General features: G+C 41.7%; 2 protein-coding genes across 2 annotated transcripts; both read right to left on the reverse strand.

Annotated features, from left to right (window-relative positions):
- Nucleotides 1–1,414: 1,414 nt before the first annotated feature.
- Nucleotides 1,415–7,076, reverse strand: LOC103304227 (lipoyltransferase 1, mitochondrial-like). The gene is made up of 2 exons (XM_028138448.2): nucleotides 6,998–7,076; nucleotides 1,415–2,754 (listed from the first exon to the last, which is right to left on the reverse strand). The coding sequence occupies exon 2, from the start codon at nucleotides 2,589–2,591 to the stop codon at nucleotides 1,473–1,475; it is 1,119 nt and encodes a 372-aa protein (XP_027994249.2). The 5' UTR covers nucleotides 2,592–2,754; nucleotides 6,998–7,076; the 3' UTR covers nucleotides 1,415–1,472.
- A 3,539-nt stretch (nucleotides 7,077–10,615) lies between these two features.
- On the reverse strand, nucleotides 10,616–11,626 carry C22H2orf15 (chromosome 22 C2orf15 homolog). Its single transcript, XM_054712096.1, has 2 exons — nucleotides 11,561–11,626; nucleotides 10,616–11,016 (listed from the first exon to the last, which is right to left on the reverse strand). The coding sequence occupies exons 1-2, from the start codon at nucleotides 11,602–11,604 to the stop codon at nucleotides 10,677–10,679; spliced, it is 384 nt and encodes a 127-aa protein (XP_054568071.1). The 5' UTR covers nucleotides 11,605–11,626; the 3' UTR covers nucleotides 10,616–10,676.
- Between the last annotated feature and the right edge of the window lie 9,595 nt (nucleotides 11,627–21,221).

The raw sequence follows: 21,221 nt of genomic DNA on the forward strand, positions 1-21,221 counted from the left end.
TGTCTTTCACACCAGGTTTGTTTTACCTTTGTGAGCTAGCAGGTACATGATTGAGTTGGCATAAAAGATTAAGAAGGGATTCCAGAAAAGTTCCTGATGTTTTTCTTTGATGTTTTCAGGTTCAGGTGCTGATAATGCTGAACCTGAAAATACTCAAATTAGTTTTGCCCAACTTTATTATGTGTCATTGCTGCAGGGGTTCTTGCCACCCCCTCTTCTCCCAAGATAGAAGTCTTGAGAGGAGGTGAAACATTCCAAAGAAGAGGTTTACTGAAAACAAGGTGGAGAGAAAGGAGAGAGGGAGGGAGCTTGATACATCAAGGAAGCACACACCAATGAGGAATGTGGCTTGCTGAACTGCTGTTGGGGCCTGGCTTACATAGGGCTTGGTTCTTCATGCAGGCACAGTTCCCACTTACTTATGCATATATTGGTTGATTCTTGTATGTTCCCTGGCCAAGGATCAAACCCACAAACTTGGCCTTATAGGGACAACTCTCTAACCAACTGCTACCTGGCCAGGGGAGTTATGTTACTCTTTCTAGAAGTTTGGCAATGAATAGAGCAGGAGAGTTTTGTTCATTCACTATGGGTAAGGATCCAGTGAAAGTCGAGAGAAAATACAAAAAAAAAAAAGGTAAATATTTGATAGACAAGGCCCAAATAGGCTGGAGAGGACAAAAACTAGGGTACAATCAGAGGGGTTAGCTTTAAGGAAGAGGAGGTATTTCTTTCTCTGAGATTGGATGTAATGAGAAATGTTGAAATAGACAACATGGGGGACTAAAGGCACTCATTTCTGGAGACCTCTGCTATCACATCATGAGTCAAGATTTGTGACAAGATTAAGAGTAGTGGAATTCTGAGCTGAAGAAGAGTGCAAACATTTAGGAATACTGCCTCTGAAAAATGATAAGGAGTCAACGGATGAGTTGAATCTGACACCACAGAAAAAAGAAACACAAATTCAAAACTAAAGATGAATTGGGTTAATCCGAATGATAATGTGAATTTTCTTCCCATATTGCCTGCCATTTCAGCATAGTAGTAAAAAAATCAATTGTTGGAATTTAAAACAGGCTTGATTTAATGGGAGAGGATGGAAGGATAAGAAGATGTAACTAAAAGGGAGAATTTTAGAGTTTAAGGTATCAGAGGTGGCAAGAAGCCTGGGCTGTATTCGTCAGAAGTACGAAAAAGAATTAAGGTCATAGTGTCTGATATGGTAAACATTCCCAAGATGGTAATAGGCAGAAGCTAAAATATAAATGCATGCCAGGTATTAAAATCAGCGAGGAAAGAGACAGAGTATCCTGGAGGTCAGTAGAAAAAATGGACAAGAATAGGGGATAGACACAAATGGGGAGAAGTTATTCAAAGAGATTAGACCCTTTTAATTTTAAGAGACATACAATGCACATTGAAAATTTTTATTTACTCACTTAACCTGCCAATATTAACTTTACTTGCAGTCACATTATTCCCTTAATTTTTTCACAGACAATATTCCATTTGCTGTGTACTTCATCGTCTTCCGGACATGTTCCATGTAATACATTTGTTAGCATAGTAGTTTCAATGGGGCAGAACTTACTGCCAATAAAAGTTGAATTTAATTTGTCACATATTTCCCGTGGCAACCAATGATCAGGTGCTTCAATGTTACAGGTCTCAATTCTCCCATTCTTTACATCTATGAGGACTTTAATTTCCAAGAGTGATTGTTCATGTAACACATTAAAGGAAGTTTTTATACTGAACTTCGGAGTTTTGCTGTAGATCCATTCCCAGGTTTGCAGTTCTTTGGCTTTGCTATTTATTCCAGGAAACTGTGTCTCGTCTGTTGGGTTTATCAAGTTGATGTGATTCTCAATGTGATGACAAGCAGCGTACTCTGCTGCAATAGCATTTGTCAGTATTTCACAGGTCAGAGTGGGGTCTTTTTCCAACAGACATTTTACTAAGGAAGGTATGCTAGCAGTTGCATTGCTCCTGATCCCTTGGTAAGGGCTCTTGAGCAAAGACGACAAGAGGGTCGCATCAGTACGATATAACAAAGTGCAGTGGTGATAAGCGGTAGTCCGGCCAATCTTAGAAGCTGTTCCTGAGATTTTAAACTGTCCGTCAAGTAAAAGGTCAAACCTTTTGGTAGGCTGCACATCCAGCTGGGGTTGGACGGCATTCAGAGCTCTCACAACTAACTTCAGATTTTCCATCCTATTATACATCTTTTTGGTTGTAAAAAAAGTCAAATTGATATTGCCCATGTCATGGTAAACTGTGCCTCCTCCACTTTTTCTCCGAGCCAGTTTTACACCTTTTTCTCTCATCAGATGCAGGTTACATTCCTGCCAAGGATTTTGATGCCTGCCAATTACAACGGAGGGAGAATTTCTCCAAAATAACAGAATCGGCTTGCTTTCTAGGTTCACATGGTCATGGATCCAGTCTTCCACAGCCAGGTTTTGGTAAACATCATTGGAAAGTGACTGTAAAATGAGCCCTCTTTTTACTGTGTTTTTAAAGCCAGTTGCTGGGACCTTAAAGTTACAAAATATCTGTAAGCAATTCTTTGAAAATGGGATCAGCATGCTTTTAAAATTGGGAGACAAACAAATGAAGTGGTTGAGAAAAGGAAAACTGTTTTCCTTTCTTGGTTATTTAATCCAAACTTATCTAATTCTCTATCCAGGACAGTTGCTTTTCTTGCCTATTAGCTTTACCATTTGTCTTTAGCAATTCAACAACAGAGTCCTAGAAATAAATGAAGACAAACCTCAAATCATTTCTGTTGAAATGGCATAGGGGCACAGATTTTACAAACAATAAATTTTCAAATATATAATATATCTCAAAGTCAAACCAGTTATTTTGAATATATAGGTAATACACGTTAATTGAGAAAGATGAGAATATTATAGATATGTACAAAGAGCTAACTAAAAGACTCCATACCACCTAGAGATAATCACAGTTTACAATTTTGTGTGTACTCATTTTTCTCTGTGCATATGTAAACACACACACTTTTCCCCACAGAAGTGGAACCGTACTATTATTTCATTCAACACTAAATCTGTTTTCACATCAGCTTTAATGTTGTGTAATATTCTATTGTCAGATATATCATAGTTTACTCAATCTTAGTTTGTAATTTAGGTTGTTTCTAGTTTTTCTGTTATCAGCAATGTATTCTTGAACATCTCTGTGGAAAGCTTTATGCTATTCTAATACTTTATTTGACTGATTTACTGACAACATAACTCATTCAGATCAATATTAGATTACAATGGACCCCCTGAGGTCAAACGGAGAGGCAATCTGATTAGCAGGCTATATGGAATAATCTATATATATAAAAGCCTAAGGGACAGGCCGACCGGCCGATCAGCCGACCAGCCGGTAGCTATGACACGCAATGACCACTGGGGACAGACACTCAATGCAGGAGCTGCCCAGCTGCGGTGACTTGGCAGCTGTGGTTCTTGGGTGATGCACCCAGAACCAGAAAGGAGGGAGCCTGATTCTGAGGTGCATCACCTGAGAACCGCGCTCTCGCAATCTGGGACCCCTGGAGGAATGTCGGAGAGCCGGTTTCAGTCTGATCCCTGCAGGCCAGGCTGAGGGACCCCACCTGTGCATGAATCCATGTACCAGAACTCTAGCATTATTATGTTTGGACACTATTTTTTTTTTTTTTTAGCAGTGCTGATTAAATATTAATGGCAATGGGCTGAAAATACTAGTTATACCAATGAAATATTTTGACTAGTTATGGTTGTAAAGAAACCATTCTGTCCCAATTCTGTTTCTTAGGATGGCGTACTTTCTCTTTAGGTTAAAGAACTGGGATAGAATGAATTATTAAAGTCCAAAAGTAGGCCAAAGTCTTTTGTAATTAAGTAATGTCCTAGAAACACAATTCCCAAGTTAAAGAGTTTCAGAATTTCATCACTCTTAATATATTTTGATAAATTATGCTACAGAAAAGTTGAGCCAATTTACACCAGAGAGAACAGGATGGTTTAATAGAGGAAGAAATAGTTGAACTGTCTTGAAATCTGTTGGTGTTTACCAAGTGGATGGGAGTAACATATTCCAGACATAAAAAGACAAGGAGTCACCTAATAGTAAGGCATGTTTTGGAGACACCCTCCCCAGGGACAGACTTACACTTCTAGTCTTCTGGCTCTACTGACGTCCATGGCTACGTTGCCTTGGGAAGTCCCTGCAGCCAGACTGCACTTCTTTGGTTAAACCCTTGTTCTTGGTTCTGTTTGACTGAGTTTGATATAGTCCCTCAGTCACTCAACCAATATTTATGGAGTGCCTACTAGGCACAAGGCAGTAAGGGAATAGAGGAAGGGAGGAGGCAAATTCATGTGATCCTAAACATTTGGACTTTTTCTCAAAGCAGCTGGGGTTTATTGAAGTGTTTTAAGCCAGGCATTAAACAAAACTACCACTGCCAGCAATGTTGAACATGGATTAAAGGAAAGCTAGATCACAGGTAGGGAGACCAGTTAATAGACTCCTGCAGTTATCCAAGTTAGAGATAATGAGGGCCTGAACTAGGGTAGCAGACATAAAGAAGGGGATGAATATGAGAGACATTTAAGGTCATACTGTGGTTCTTGTCTTCCAAGAACTCAAAATCTAATGGGAGACACTAAAAAGCAATTAAGACAAAGATTAAAATCTATCCATATAAAAACCTAATATGCAAAGTGTCCCCCTGGGAGTTCGACCAACCAGGAGTTTGATCACTCGCTATGACGTGCGCTGACCACCAGAGGGCTATGCAGAACGAAGGAAGGCCCCAGCCGGCAGCCACTAGCAACCCTACCTGTGCACGGAATTTCATGCACTGGGCCTCTAGTAGTGTCATAGGGCCATGTATTCATCAAATTTGTGGAAGTGACATTGAAGCTGAGATATATAAGGAAAAGTATTACAACAAAGTGTAACAGCCTGGAGGAAAAAAAGACCCATTCAAAGAATTCAAAGAATGGAATTTCATTGGCTTACACTTAAGATGTACAAGATGGTACTTAGAGTGCAAGAGCCCTATCCAGTTTGGCTCAGTGGATAGAGCAGTGGCCCTCAGACTGAAGGGTCCTGGGTTTGATTGCAGTCAAGGGCATGTACCTCGTTTGCAGGCTCAATCCCTGGCTCTGGTCAGGGCACATGCGGGAGGCAACCAATCGACATCGATGTTTCTCTCTGTCTCTCCCCCTCCCTTCCACTCTCTCTAATAATCAATGGTGGGGGGAGGGGGAGAGAGTGCAAGAAAGGAGGGTTGCAAGAGATAGGAGACCGGAAAAGTACAGGTCAGATAAGGAAGAGACTTGAAATTCATGTTAAATGCATGACTTAATCCTGAGGGCCATGGAGGAGGTGCTGAAGAGTTTTAAGAAAGCAGGAAGATCAGATTTATACTTCAGAGACACACCCTAGAGATTTAAGCATAGAGAATCTATAACACTTGGTAAGTGGCATCAACTATAGGACAGGCATTGGTCTTGACACGTGGGGTTCATTAGTGAACCAAATAAGGAAGAGTGAATAGGGCTACAGGAAAATAGAAAAAGTAAGGCTTGGAAAGGGAGGACTGTATATGTAAGGGGAACTGGACTGATATTTAAATAGGTTTGCAGGCTTAGCTTCATTTAAAAAGTGACATTTGTAAAAAGAGAATAAAACAAAAACAAAACAACAAAACAAACAAAAACTTTACAAAGTGACCTTTGAGCAAGGATTGAGAGAGCTGAGGGAGTTAGGCGGAGCACCTATGTGCCAGAAACTGTTCTAGGCAACCGAACACAAACAGGCAGCCCCAGTGAGGATGTAACATTCCAACTGAGCCCTGAAGGATAAGAATCAGAGAGCCCTGACTGGTTTGGCTCAGTGGATAGAGCATCGGCCTGCAGTCTGAAGGGTCCCAGGTTCAACTCTGGTGTACCTTGGTTGCGGGGACATCCCCAGTAGGGGGTATGCAGGAGGCAGCTGATCGATGTTTCTAACTCTCTATTCCTCTCCCTTCCTGTCTGTAAAAAAATCAATAAAATATATTTAAAAAAAAAAAAAGAATCAGTGTGAGAAAAAGTGGAAACAAAGGGATGTCTGGAAAAAAAAAATACAACTTGAAATCCTATTTATTAGTTACAAAGAGAACTGCAGACTGTCAAACGGATATTCAGATCAGCCTCTCCTATCATAATTTTGCTTGGTGAACATAGAATCGGAATAAAAGGAGTGAGTTATGTGGTCTCAATGTCTGATGGGATGAGCCCTTTGGAAATCACAGTCTCAACTCCTGGGCTCCGGAGAGATGCCTCGACTAAAACCAGGCCATCCTCCCTCTCCGGTAGGCTTGGTTTCACTGCGAAGGTGCCCCTCTCTTTCACTCCATCTCCAGTAACGGACAGGTTGCTCCGACTGAATGATACTTTCTTTCATTGTCAGGATATAATCAAGTCTTGAAGGCCTGGTTACTTTCAACTAACTTGGCTTATCTCTACTCTCACCTTGTAGTGATGAGTTTTATAGTTTTTTCCTAGAGGACACTCTTATTTCTATGGTCCAGGGGACTCTCTGCACTGCCAAACATGCTTCCTTTCATCACCAGACAGAAAGCGAGCAGTAACAGTCCCCCTTATCCACCTAGGCAGGCCCAGCCCCTTCGGAACACCTGTCCATGGCGTTCTTCTGCCATTTCTGACCGTGCGTCCCTGACCCACAATCTCAGGACGGTGTGTGCACGTTTTAGTTCGCCTTTCCGACTCGGTGGGATGGCACCCAGCACGTTTTAGTTTTTAACCCTCCGATAGTGGGGAGAAACCTTTTCCCACCGTGGAGCCGACTACTCACTCCCAGGGGCTGAGCGCAAACTGCAGCGCCTCCGGCACCGGCGCGCGGACCCCGGCCTGGGGGGCCCCCATCTTCCCGCCCGCCCCGGCTAGCGGCGCCCCAGAACCACGCGGCCGGGATACCCCACCTGCTGCTTCTAGTTGCTCGGATTCGGGCTGGGTACCCAGCAGTGCCTTCCACCCGGCGGGCAGGCTGCGCGCACCGCGGACCCCGCCCCGCCCCGGAAGTAGCGCTAAGAGCCACCGGAAGTACCGTGAAGAGCGGGGCTTCACGCTCCCCGGCGCGGTCCGGGCGGGTCTGGGTGACCCGGGAGGACTTCTGAGGGGCCTTGGGAGTGGCCGAGCCAGCGCCACACCAGGTTAGAGGCCAGGACGCGGGCACGACCTGACCACAGAGCCGACAGTTCAGATGGACACGCACTGCGTGACCGTCGGAGCGAAGGTGGGAGGGGCGGCCGTGTCTGGCGGGAGCGGGCACTTCGCGGGCGAGTCTGGGCGAGGCCGCCAGAAACCCAGGGCATCCAGGTCACAGGCCAGGCCCGGTGCCAACAAGTAAGTGCTTTCACAGCGTTCAGGCATTGCACCGGGTCCCCAAGGGGTCTGCTCTCCACGGCCCAGAAGGAGGGAACTCCCAGGAGACGAGGAAACTAAAATCAGTTGGGAAAGACATTGCATTTAAAAGAACACTGTACTGCATCTTTTTTTTAATATGGAAAATTTACAATAAAACTCCAAAAAGTGCTTACTTGAGGACTCCACTTATAGAAGTCTCCCCCAAAACAAACACCTAAGTGACGCTGTTGTTCTGATGAGAGTTGTCCCATTGCACCCCTTTCAGGAAGCCTGGGAATTTCCCTTCCCAGGTGTGCTGCCTACTTTATGGCTTGGATGGGATTTGGGGATCCCAATTTTATGAAGTCTTAGTAGCAGTGCTTCTCAATGAGGGTAATTAATGCTTGTATTTTTTGTTGTCTCAATGACTGGGTGTGCTACGACATGTGACATCCTGCAGGGCATGGGGCATCACACATAATAAAAGATCATCCCAAATTCAACATCCAGTACAGATATCAAATGTCCTGTTGGACATTTGTGGACGTGAAACACCAGTCTGTAAATGCCTGAGTGAAGCCCCCCCCCCCTCTTTTTTTTTAAAGTGCTTTTGCTAAGGTCACTGGTGACATGTTGCTAGATCCAATGGACTTTTCAGTCCTCATCTAACCTTCCAGTTGACTACCTCAACCACTTAACCACTCCTGTGGGCAATCTTGACATTACCAACCTCACTGCCAACTCTCAGTCCCCTTTGCCAGCTCCCCCTGTGCTGACCAGCTCCTAAATGCTGGAGTTTTTCAGGACTTGATCTCAAACTATACATTCACCTTAAGCAATATCGTTCATTCCTATGGCTTTAAATAGCATTTCTGTATACAACTTCAAAATGTTTATGTTTAGCTCCATACATACATACTTGCCTTGCAAACCTGGGATGTCCAAAAACCGTGCCCCTGAGCATACCCCTCCCCCAGGAACCTCCATGCATTTAGCCTTTTTTGCTAGAAACTCCTTCTTTTTCCTCATTCACCACTTTTATTTTTTTTTAATTTCTTTATTGATTAAGGTGTCACATATTTGTTCTCATCCCCCCATTCCCATCCCACATCCCGCCCCACGGATGCCCCAACACCCTGTTGAACTTAACCATTGGTTAGGCTCATATGCATGCACACAAGTCCTTTGGTTGATCTCTCCCCCCTCCCTCCACCCTCCCCTATCCTCCCTCTGAGGCCCGATAGTCCGATCGATGCCTCCTTCTCACTCACCACTTTTAAACCATCCGTACATCTGCCGAACTTCACCTGGACTCTATACCCTTAACACCTCAGTCATCACCATCGTCTCACTTGGACAACCACATCCCTGCAAAAGCTATGCCGGTCATGTCCTCAGAGAAGCCTTTCTAATGCCATTATTAAAAATCAAGCTTATGTGTTATGTCTCCTCATCTGTCTCTCTGAACATTTTACTTCTTGGCACATCACAAGTTGTATCTTATATATTTACTATCTGATGTTCTGTCTTCTCTGTAGCCAGACAGTAAGCACTATAAAGGCAGTACCTATTTTACTCACCACTATATCCCCAGCACCGAGTACAGTGCCAGGTTAGGTGAACAAGTGAATGGTTTGTGTATTTTTTTCTCTCCCAAAGAATTAAACTGAGTGGCCAGATTATGATCTCTGAACGCATAATAATCTGACCACTCAGTGTATATCCTATATCAGTGATGGCGAACCTATGACACGCGTGTCAGCACTGACACGGGTAGCCATTTCTGATGACACGCGGCCTGCTGAGGCGGCCGCATGCAGAGGATGAAACATTTGCTGCTCCTGAGGATGAAACATTTGCGAAATAATGTTTTTTCCTCAAAGTGACACACTACCCAAGTTATGCTCAGTTTTTTGGCAAAGTTTGACACACCAAGCTCAAAAGGTTGCCCATCACTGTCCTATATAATAAAAGGCTAATATGCAAATTGTCCTCTTGACCAGGAGTTCGACCAGCAGGCAGGCCAGCCAACCACCCATGTCCAATCCCCCTGGCTAGATGGCCGGACCCCACCCATGCACAAATTCATGCACTGGGCCTCTAATACACACACACACACACACACACACACACACACACACACACACTGAGTGGCCAAATTATTATGCATTCAGAGATCATCATAATCTGGCCACTCAGTGTATGTTCTGTAAATGATAAAAAGCATCATCTTATTGGTTATGTCCCATTCAACATCTTTTTTTTTTTTTAACTCTTGGTTTAGTACTGTTTAATTTATAAAATATTGCTTCCCCTTAAAGAAGCCTTTTTCTTTTGTGATTTTTTTTTTTTGAGAATATGAAGGAGATTACTCAATTGGGCATTAGAAATAGTCATTAAATATTAAAATATAGGAAAAGGTTCAAAACATACATAATATAAATAGTTACAACTCATTATATGTCGAGACACCAAATGGTTTTAATTTCATCTAGCATTATTTGAGACAATACTGCCATTTCAAACTACTACCTATTTCAATAAGAATGGCAAAACGATATATATTAAACAATAATTTTAAGGCTATTTTCTTATATTAAATATTGGTGGTATAAAATGGTAGCAACTGTAAGATAAACTACTACACTTTGAAATAACTATGTTGTAACTCTGAAATGAATTCGATGTGGAGGAAATAACAGTTTAAAAGGATTTAAAATGTGAAATGCTTTTCAAAGTATGCAATTTACTGTGGGATTTTTTTGCATAGTTTATCTAGAGTGAACTTTTATATAACAGAAATGCAAAAATGTAGAAAGATAAAGTCCCCTCAAGCAAAATCCCAAACTGGAAATCTAACATACAAAATTGCTACACAAGAAATAGTGTGACAGAATGATGTAAAATAGTTTGGGCACTATTTTATGTTTTTTGATTACTAGTTAAATACTTTATCATTAATATGTTTTAGTGCCATTTAAATACTTTTAGTCAAAATTCTGATTTTGACAAGGATAGAACATAATACCAGAAAAATCTACTTTGAATTTTTGAAAGCTTTCTCTCCCTAAAGCAACTATTTTGAGTATGTATCATCAAAAAATGTAGTCTAAGGTGATTGATAAACAGTGGGGGGGAAAAGCAATCATCTTCCTTCATTTTGTTAGGTTTTCCTATGGAGGTTACGTTCTCAATCAATATGCCCTCTTAGTCAAAAGCAAGTTTTGATTTCTGTGGTAATATGTACAAATACCTTCATTCCACATCTGTCATTTCTATTCCATCACTTTCTTTAACATAAACTACTGAACCCAAGGCTTCCTCGGAAAGAGATCCTGTGCCAGTCTCTTTATCTCTTGTAAGGTTTTCTTGGTTTGTGTCTTCTAATCTTATTTTCTTAGTGTTTTGAAATAACTGAGTCACTGGTTCCAACTTGCTTTTCTCAGTCCCTTGCGTTAAGTGATCATCCACTTTTGCATCCATACACATAGCAGATACCTGAGTAGCAGATTTGCTAACAGAAAATCCCATTGGAACAGCTGAATAAATATAGTAGTGGAAACGTTTCTTCACCTTGATTGCTTCAACTTGAGTGCTTGAGAGAGAGAAAAATGGAAACAAGTGAATACAGTGGGAATGTCAACCAACTTCATGGCACTGTTCGTGTTAATGGAATGTCATGGTGATGGATCCAAAAATATAAAGTAAAACACTGCTACATCTCAGTGTTTACTTTTTCTCTGTGGGAGGGATCACAGATTCTGTAGATTCTTTGAAAGTGTTTTTAAAAAGAATTGATCAGATTTTATGTTTCAGAACCTTTCAGGAAATAGAACTTCTCTACTTAGCCCTTTCTATCATTCTTGCTGTCAAAAATTTTACTTAAGTATTAATGGGTTAAAGAAATAATTACTGAAGTCCAAACACTTCGCTAGTTGTTCTCTAAAAAATAAAGATAGCTAAACAATTATAAACATTTACCAAATAATAACACACCATCAAAATATATGAGGCAAAAACAGACAGAACTGAAGGGAGAGAGAGTTCTGCACTAATAGTTGGAAACTTCAATACTCAACTCTTAATAGAACAACCAGACAGAATACAAGAAAATATGAAAATAAATTAAGTAGATTTACCGGCATATATAGAACATTCCACTCAACAACAGCAGCATACACATTCTTCTCAATACCCATGGGACATTTTCCAGGATGGACCACGTTTTAAGCTACAATTTGGCTTTCGATCGATTTTAAAAGATAGATATACAAAGTATCTTCTTTGATTACAGTGGGATGAAGTGAGAAATCAACAACAGAAGTAAAACAGGAAAATCCACAAATCTGTGGAAATTAAACAATACACTCTGGATCAAATAAATCACAAGGGAAATTAGAAAATATGTACAGATGAAACTAAATAAAACAAATAAAAAAGCAACATAAAAATTTATAGGATGCTGCAAAATCAGTGCTAATTGGGAAATTTATAGCTATAAACACCTTAAACAAACAAGAAAGACCTCAAGTTAACAACCTAACTTTACAACTTAAGGAACTAGAAAAAGAACAAACTAAATCCATAGTTGACAGAAGTAATTAAATCAGAGATCAGAGCAGAGATAAATGAAATAGACACTAGAAAAATAATAGAAAAAATAAAATCTTTGAAACAAAAGTGGTTTCAAATGACAAATCAGAAATGAAAGTCTCGGACTTTACTACTAATTCTACGCATTATAAGAGAGTGCTATGAATAACTACGTGCCACAAAACTGTATATACTAGCTGAAATGGACAAATTCCTAGAAACACAAAACCTACCAAGATGAAGTCATGAAGAAATGGGAAATCTGCCTAGCTGGTGTAGCTCAGTGGTTGAGCATCGACCTGTGAACCAGGAGGTCATGGTTCGTCGATTCCCAATCAGGGCACATGCCCGGGTTGTGGGCTCGATCCCCTGTGGTGAGCGTGCAGGAGGCAGCTGATCAATGATTCTTTCTCATCATTGTTGTTAATACCTCTCCCTTGCCTTTTGTCTCAAACCAATAAAAATATATAAATAAAGAAAAAAACGGAAAATATAAATAGACCTATGACTACTAAGGAGATTGAATTAATAATAATAATAATAAAAACTCTAAACAAAGAAAAGCTTTTCTTTTTATGCCATTGTAACATTTAAAAGAATAAATCATACCAATCTTTCTTAAACTCTTTCCAAAAAATTAAAGAGGAGGGAACACTATCTACTAGTATCTCATTCTAAGAGGCCAGCATTACCCTGATACCAAAGCCAGGCAAACACAGTGCAAGAATACTACAGATCAATATCCCTTATGGACATTGATGCAAAATCCTCAACAAAATACTAGCAAACCAAATACAACAGCATATTAAAAGGGTTATATATCATGACCAAGTGGGATTTATTCCTAGAATAAAAGGATGATTCAGCATATGAAAATTGATTAATGTAATGCACCACACCACAGAATAAAGAAAAAGAGTCACATGATTGTTTCATTTGATGCCGAGAAAGCATTTACAAAAGTCAGCACCCTTTCATGATAAAAACACTCAACACACTGGAAAAAGAAGGAAACTAAGTAAAAACCATATGTGAAAAAGTCATAGCGAATATCATATTCAATGGAGAAAGTGTTTCCTCTAAAATCAGGAATAAGGCAAGGATGTCCACTTTTGCCACTTCTATGCAACATAATACTGGAAGTTCTAGCAGAAAAATAAAAGGCATACTAATCAGAAAGGATGAAATAAAATTATCTGTCTTCACAGATAATTTGATCTTATATGTAGAAAACTCTAAAGATTCCACACACAAAAAAAATTGTTAGAATTAATAAATGAATTCAGCAAAGTAGTAGGATACAAAGTTAACATGGTTAAAAAATGGTTAACAGCCCTAACTGGTTTGGCTCAGTGGATAGAGCGTTGGCCTGCAGACTGAAGGGTCCCAGGTTCGATTCCGGTCAAGGGCATGTACTTTGGTTGCAGGCACATCCCCAGTAGGAGGTGTGCAGGAGGCAGCTGATCGATGTTTCTCTCTCATAGATGTTTCTAACTCTCTATCCCTCTCCCTTCTTCTCTGTAAAAAATCAATAAAATATATTTTAAAAAATGGTTAACAAAAACCAGTTGCATTTCCATACACTAACAATGAACCTGAAAAGGAAATCAATAAAAACAATTTCAGCCCTAGCTGGTGTGGCTCAGTGGATAGAGCTTTGGCCTGCAGACTGAAGGGTCCCAGGTTTGATTCTGGCCAAGGGCACATGCCCGGGTTGCACTGGGGCATGCAGGAGGCAGCTGATCAATGATTCTCATCATTGATGTTTATCTCCTCCCTTCCTCTCTGAAGTCAATAAAAAAAAATTCCTTTACAGTGGCATAAATACAATAATAAAATACTTAGAAATTAACTAAGGAAGTTAATCCAAAGATTATGACTGTCCAATAAGAACATGAAAGTTGCCCACCAGACAGACTGGATGGAGCACTGCGTAGAGTCCTCACAAAGTTATTGGTTCTGTAAGGGGGCCAGAACAGCCCTAGGTAAAGACTGTTTTGGACCTAACAGCTTAAAAGCAAGCTTCTAAAGCAGCAGTGTCCAATAGAACTATTTTCAATGATTATCCAATATAGTAGCCAGTAGCTGCGTGTGTACATTTGAAATGTACATAATACAAATGAGGAACTAAAGTTTAACTTCTACTTAATTTTACTGGCATAAATTCAAATAGGCATTTGTAGCTAGTGGTTCCTATTTTTGATAGGGCAGCTTTAAAGGATCAAACTGTCTCCCAAGTAAATGTAGCATCTCAGAACAAAGCCTAAATATATTTAAACACAAAAACCTCCAGCACCTAACAATGTAAAATCTGCAATGTCTGGTAGGCAATAAAAAGTTATGAGCTCTGGAAACAAGCATAAAAATATGAACGATAAGTAGGAGAAAAAAGTTAATTGACAGAAACATACCTAGGAATGACACAAATGATAGAATTAGTATTCAAGGACCTTAACAGCTATGTAAATATATATTCCACATTTCTAAGAAGGTAGAGCAAAGCGTGAGAATGACGAGGTAAGAAATGGAAGTTACTAAATGAAAATATACTTGATGTGAAAAAAAATCCCATTGTGGATGGGATTAACACCGCCAAAGGAAAGAATAGTGAACTTGAATATATATCATAGAAAGTATAAAAAATAATACACAGAGCATCAAGCAGCTTGACATATGTGCAATTAGAGCCTCCAATTATATATTTTTTTTTAGGCGACTAGGGACTGGAACAAAAAAAGGCAACCTATCGATTTTCCTTAGTAAAGTTTGTGAAATGATAGAGAAACTAAGGGAATAGAAAACTCAGACATTAGCATTGCAGTGGAGTGTGTCACAAGGAACAGCACAGAGGTACTATGAAAGGGTTAATTGGGGCAGGATGGAGCCCTGACCACTCTGGTTTTTCATTGAGGGAAGAATATTTTTACTTTCTTGGGCTGGGGAAGAAATTAGTAAAGGAAAATCTTCACATCCTGGTTTGACCATAAAGTGATCTTTTCTCTACATTATGTCTTTAATTAGGTATAATTATATTTCAGAGGAAACGTACCTCTTGGGACCTCTGACTTCTTTAAAATAGCAGCAACACTCAATTTAATTTTTTAGTATATTGCTATACGATATGGCAAAATAAATGCTACAAAATATGAGAAAATGTAACAGCACACACATGATGAAAAAAGTAAGAGCAGAGAATGGAAAAATATATGGCACTTATTTAAATGTACTTCTATGAAGAAATTTGTTCTAACATAAAATTCGTTTATGCTCTGCAATAATATATAATGTAAAGAAATGAGTACTTACCTGGCAAAAACAGGAACTGTTAGCCTCTTCAAATGTGAGATTACTTTTGAAATACACAGGCCAGTACTAAATCAAGATAATCAGAGCACAGCTTTAAAAACCTAGTTATCCATTTCATCTGTGGAAAAGACAGGGAGATAAAGCCACCATTAAAGTTCAGAAACCTGCGGGTTATTTGAGAAAGGTGTGACATATTAAACATTAAGAAACATAAAGACTTTTTTTTTTTTTTTCAAGCTGGGCTCCCGATTCAACGCTGAGTGGACCGTGCAAGGCTGACCGAGGCCGCGGGTCTGCAGGCTCCCCAGACTGCAGGCCACCGGTGCTCACCCAACAGGCCGGCTCCTTCCCTGGGTGCTGCTGCAGGACCCGACCTGGGAGGCTTCCCCAAACCACCCGACTGCGGCAGGAGAGCGCGCTGACCTCCCAGCGCCCCAGAGCAGCCCTGGGGAATAACGAGTTCACTGAACGTGGGTCCCGAGTGGTGCTTGATCTCTGGGAAAAGTGCTTCAAAGCCGGAGCATCAAAGACGCAGGTGTTCCAGAGCTTTGGGAAGGTGGCCGAAGGACGCACAGGCCTGCGCATGCGCGTCCCTTCCAGCGCGGCGGCCGCAGCGAGTCCAGCATTGAGAACTAAGCGATGGAAAGGCGTCAGCGGCTGGTTACTAGGAGACGGGACGCTGGGGGGCGGGGGACGTAGAGGCTCTGCGCGGGCGTGAGCCTGCGCGGCTAGGCTGGACCGGGAAAAGGCCCTTTGCCTCGGCACCTGTGAGGACTGGAAAGTGGGTCCACGCGTGGCTATGTGCGTGGGTGCGCGCGCAGGTCTCGTAGTCCCCACGAGAGGGAGGGTGGAGCCCGGTACGCGTGCGCACAGGGGCTGAGGGCGCGCGGCTCTGAGGCGGAGGGAACGAGTAGAGGCGGAGGACAAGCCCCGCTCAGGTAGAGCGTGAAGGCGGGGCCAACCGCCCCCGCCCCCTTCTCGCTGGGTCCTGTCCTCCTCCACCTGCACCGGGGCGGGGCCGGGTCGATTTCGGGTGGGAAGGGAGGGAGAGGGGCGGAGGATGGAGATGGGTGGAGGATGGAGATGGGTGGAGGATGGAGATGGGTGGAGGATGGAGATGGGTGGAGGATGGAGATGGGTGGAGGATGGAGATGGGTGGAGGATGGAGATGGGTGGAGGATGGAGGTGGGTGGAGGATGGAGATGGGTGGAGGATGGAGATGGGTGGAGGATGGAGATGGGTGGAGGATGGAGATGGGTGGAGGATGGAGATGGGTGGGATCTGGATCCCAGGCGGAGGCGGGGCCTGGCAGTCGCGGGCTGAGCTCCGAGGGCGGCCGGCAGAGACTGCGGGGGTGAATTTGGAGCTCCCGGTAGAAGCCGCGGTGAGGCGCCCGTGGGCGTAAAGAGGCTTCTGGGCCGGAAGGCCCCTGAGAGGGCAGCTGCCGGAGGGAGTGCGTGGCGGGGGTCGGGAGCGGAGGGTGACCCCGAGGTAGAGCTGCGGTGAGGGCGGTTGCAGGCAGGGTTGCGGGCCGGGGCAGCCTCCGGGAGCAAACTGCTCCTGGTGCCCTTTCTTAGGGGTTTAGCGTTGAGCCCAGTTCCTATGGTGACCGCTTCGCTTCTTGCAGAAGCTCTCCGCTTGGATGTTGGGGTGGAGGGTGAGAGACGGGGACTGTTCGGTTTGGAAACGCTCAGGAGAGGAGCAGAGGAATTTGCAAGTCAGATTTGCGAGTGCAACCTGGTTTATCCTGACTCCTGTAAGACCTTGGGAGGCAGAGCCGAGATTACAAAGGCATTTGCATGAAAATCTCATATAATTTCAGTAGAAATTGTACACAGGAAAGGCAGGGTAAGCTGGCTTTTGTTTGAAAAAGTAGTTGAGACAAATTGATACCTAAATACGTGTAGGAATACCTTTTTTTCCCCTTTAAATAGTCAAGACTCGCGGCTTCAGGAAAAGTTTGCAAAGATAACGGCATCCCGGAGTTTTCCTTGTTCCATGCAAGCCTTTATATCTCAGAGTATTCGGTGTTTTAAATGCCCTCTACTGGCATTTCAACTACACTGTGTGTGTGTGTGTGTGTGTGTGTGTGTGTGTGTGTGTGTGTGTAATTCCTGTAAGGAAATAAAATAACATGCGATTTTAAGTAGAAGAAAATAGGTTAGTTATAATGTATGTGTCACGCTATTCAAATCTGCCTCCAGGATAAAACTGATTTTTGTTTGCATTTTAATTAATGAATGAACTAAATCGGTCTTAATTGGTGGGAGATAATTCAAAAGGTACATCAATGAAATATTAATTTATTATTAATATTTAATAATAAACTTTGATGACATTATTGAATGGCAGCTTCCCAGGTATATCTTATTTTATTTTATGAAAAAAAAATCATTGCTTTAGACCAGCATATAATCAGTTGTAGAGATTTTCTGGACTCTCCGTCTTCTTTTTAGTTGCTTATACAGTTTGTTTTAGGTAATTTGCTTTAAAGTACTCCAGATACAGAAGCAGTGAGAGCAGGTGTCATTTATTCCCTTTTCTCATCACACGCCCTTCTCCCAGATGCAGGCACTCTGATGGGCACTTCCTCGCTTTTCCTTATAGTTCTTCCCTCTTTGTACGTGAACATGCACATCCTAGTTTGGCTTGTTTCTGAACTTTATATAAATGGAATTTTATTAAGTATTTCTTTGCATTGTGTTCCTTTATTCGACTTTTTTTTAAAATTAAATTTATTAGGGAGCCATTGGTTAACATGAACGTACAGGTTTCAGGTGTGGGTTTCTGTTACAGGATCTGTCTATTGCACCATGTGCCCACTGTTAGAGTGGCCGAGGGAAGAATGCACGAGGCCGAAAGGGGTAAAGGATTATACATTTATTGTTAACATCTGCTAGCAGGAGCGCTGAGACCAAAATGGCATCAGTGGGGCAGGGTAGGGGGAGCCGGGTATTTATGTCTCCTGTAAAGGTCAGACCAGGTGCAGGTGGGGGTCAGGTGTAGATGGTCCACTGGAAAGTGGGTGAGGCAGTTTACAGGAAACTGAAGGCTGTTAATCATGAAACCTATAATGAGAATAACAGGAAAATCACCGGGAGGGGCTCTTGCCAAGCCGTGTATAATGGAGCACAAGAATGCCTAACACCCACCACCCAGAGTCAAATCTTCTCCTGTCAGCGTATACTGGGACCTCCTTCCCCCTCCACCTCCTTCCCTCCAGCAACCACCACACTGCTCTTTATGTTCACAAGTGTCCATTTTACATCCCACATATGAGTGAAGTCAGCTTTTGCTGTCTGACTTATTTCACTTAGCTTAATGTTCTCAGGGTCCATTCATGTTGTTGCACATGCGATATTTCATCCTTTCTTATGGCTGAGGAGCATTCCACTGTGTATATATACCACATCTTTCTCCACTCCTCTATCACAGGACACTTGGTTGATTTCCATGTCTTGGCTACAGTGAATAATGCTGCAATGGACATAAGGGTGCATATATCTTTGCGCATAAACGATTTTGAGGATTTCAGATATATACCCAGGAGAGGAATTGCTGGGTCGTATGGTAGCTCTATTCTCAATTTTTTGAGGGATCGCCAGACTGCTTTCCATAGTGGTTGTACCAGTCTGCATTCCCACCAGCAGTGGATGAGAGTTCGCTTTTTCCCACAACCTCTCCAACACTTGTTATTGCTTGTCTTGTTGATAATGGCCAATCTAACAGGTATGAGGTGGTATCTCATTGTAGTTTTGATTTGCATTTCCCTAATTGTCACTGAGGTTGAACATCCTTTTATATATCTACTAGAGGCCTGGTGCACGGATTCATGCACCAGTGAGGTCCCTCGGCCTGGTCTGCGGGGATCAGGCCAAAACCAGCTCTCTGACATCCCCTAAGGGGTTCCAGATTGCAAGGGACCCCACCAGTGCCTGATTGGGGCCAGGGAGGGACCGAGGGAGGGCTCCAGGGCGTGACTGGCCTGTCTCACCCAGTCCCAATTGGCTGGACCCCAGCAGCAAGCTAACCTACTGGTCAGAGCGTCTGCCCCCCTGGTGGTCAGTGCATGTCATAGCGACTAGTTGAACATCAAATGAACAGTCGGACACTTAGAATATTAGGCTTTTATTATATAGGATTGGCTGTTCATGTCTTCTTGGGAGAGGTGTACATTTTTAGCTCCTCTGCCCATTTTTTGATTGGATTGTTTGGTATTGAGTTTTACTAGTTCTTTATATATTTTGGAAATTAAACCTTTGTCAGAGCTACTATTTGCAAATATCATCTCCATCTGGTGGGCTGCCTCTTTGTTTTGTTGTCAAGTTTCTTTGGCTGTTCAGAAGCTTTTTAGTTTAATACAGTCCCATTCATTTATTTTTGCCTTTACTTCCCTTGCTTTTGGGGTCACGTTCATAAAATGTTCTCTATGACCAAGGTCCATAAGTTTGGTACCTATATTTTCTTCCCTATAACTTATTATTTGGGTTTTATATTTAAGACTTGGATGCATTTTGAATTAATTTTTGTACACAGGGACAAACTGTAATCCAGTTTCATTCATTTGCATGTGGCCTTCCAGTTTTCCCAGCACCATTTATTTACTTATTTTTAATTAAAAAAAATACTTTTATTGATTTCACAGAAAAAGGGAGAGGGGGAGAGAGAGAGAGAGAGAGAAAACATCAGTGATGAAAGAGAATTATCTATTGGCTGCCTCCTGCATGCCCACACTGGGACTGAGCCTGCAATCCAGTCATGTACCCCGACCTGGAATTGAACTGCAACCTCCTGGTTCATAGGTCAATGCTCAACCATTGAGCTACACTGGCTGGGCACCAGCACCATTTATTGAAGCGACTATCTTTACTCCACGTGTGTGTCTGGCTAAATGGATATTGTATCTTACCAAATGCTTTTTCTGCATCCATTGGTAAGATCATATGTTTTATATCCTTCCTTTTGTTAATGCGGTATATTACATTGATTGATTTGCATATGTTGAACCACCCTTGTGCCCCTGAAATGAGCCCCACTTCTCCATAAATATTGTGTCAATTTACGCTGCCACCAGTGATATATAAGAATGCTGTTATATACCCAACTATTTTATCTTTGCCAATAGTGACGATTAAACTATGGTATTCAGTGTTGTTTTAATTTGTATTCTTCTAAATGGTGAGATTGAATATTTTTAAATCGATTTAAAATCCATATATGTGAAATATACATATCTTTGCCAATTTTTCTACTAGGGTATTTCTTTTCCTTTTTTATTTTAGGATTTATTTATATATTAGGGAAGTCAGCCCTTTGTGATATGGGTAGCAAACATTTTTGTTAGTATACAAAAGCAAGAATAAATAGATAGTGAATGGTGACCATATTGGAAAACACAGGCCTAGCGGTAGACTATTTAATTTGCTGTTGACCCAGTATTTCCTTAGTAGAGTGATTACCAAGAGGATGGGATGGGGTATGTATTTTTTTAAACGCATGTTTAATATTATAGTTTTATATTTGAAAAACACACAAAAAAAGTTTTATAACATAAAATTTTAAGTAAGTAAAGCTTGCTGAAATCTTCTTTGCTGGTGTGACAAGGTTAAAAACAATTGAAAATGTATCTAAGAATGTTGTTAATTTTTAAAACTTGTGAGAAATCACAAGGTTGTTTTATTTTTTATTATTATTTTTACATTAAATATATTTTATTTATTTATTTTAATCTCTATTGTTGAAAGTAATTCATGTCCCCCTTGTCCCCCCCCCCCAATTGACCTTTTCTAGACTGCCCCTGTCCCCCGCCCCAGGCCTTCCTTAACTGTGTGCCTCAGTATTATGCCCATTCTTTCCACTAGGTTACCAACAAAGAACATGATTTTGATCTAGAAACTCCAG

Source organism: Eptesicus fuscus, chromosome 22 (genome assembly GCF_027574615.1).
Source record: "Eptesicus fuscus isolate TK198812 chromosome 22, DD_ASM_mEF_20220401, whole genome shotgun sequence".
Lineage (NCBI taxonomy): Eukaryota > Metazoa > Chordata > Mammalia > Chiroptera > Vespertilionidae > Eptesicus > Eptesicus fuscus.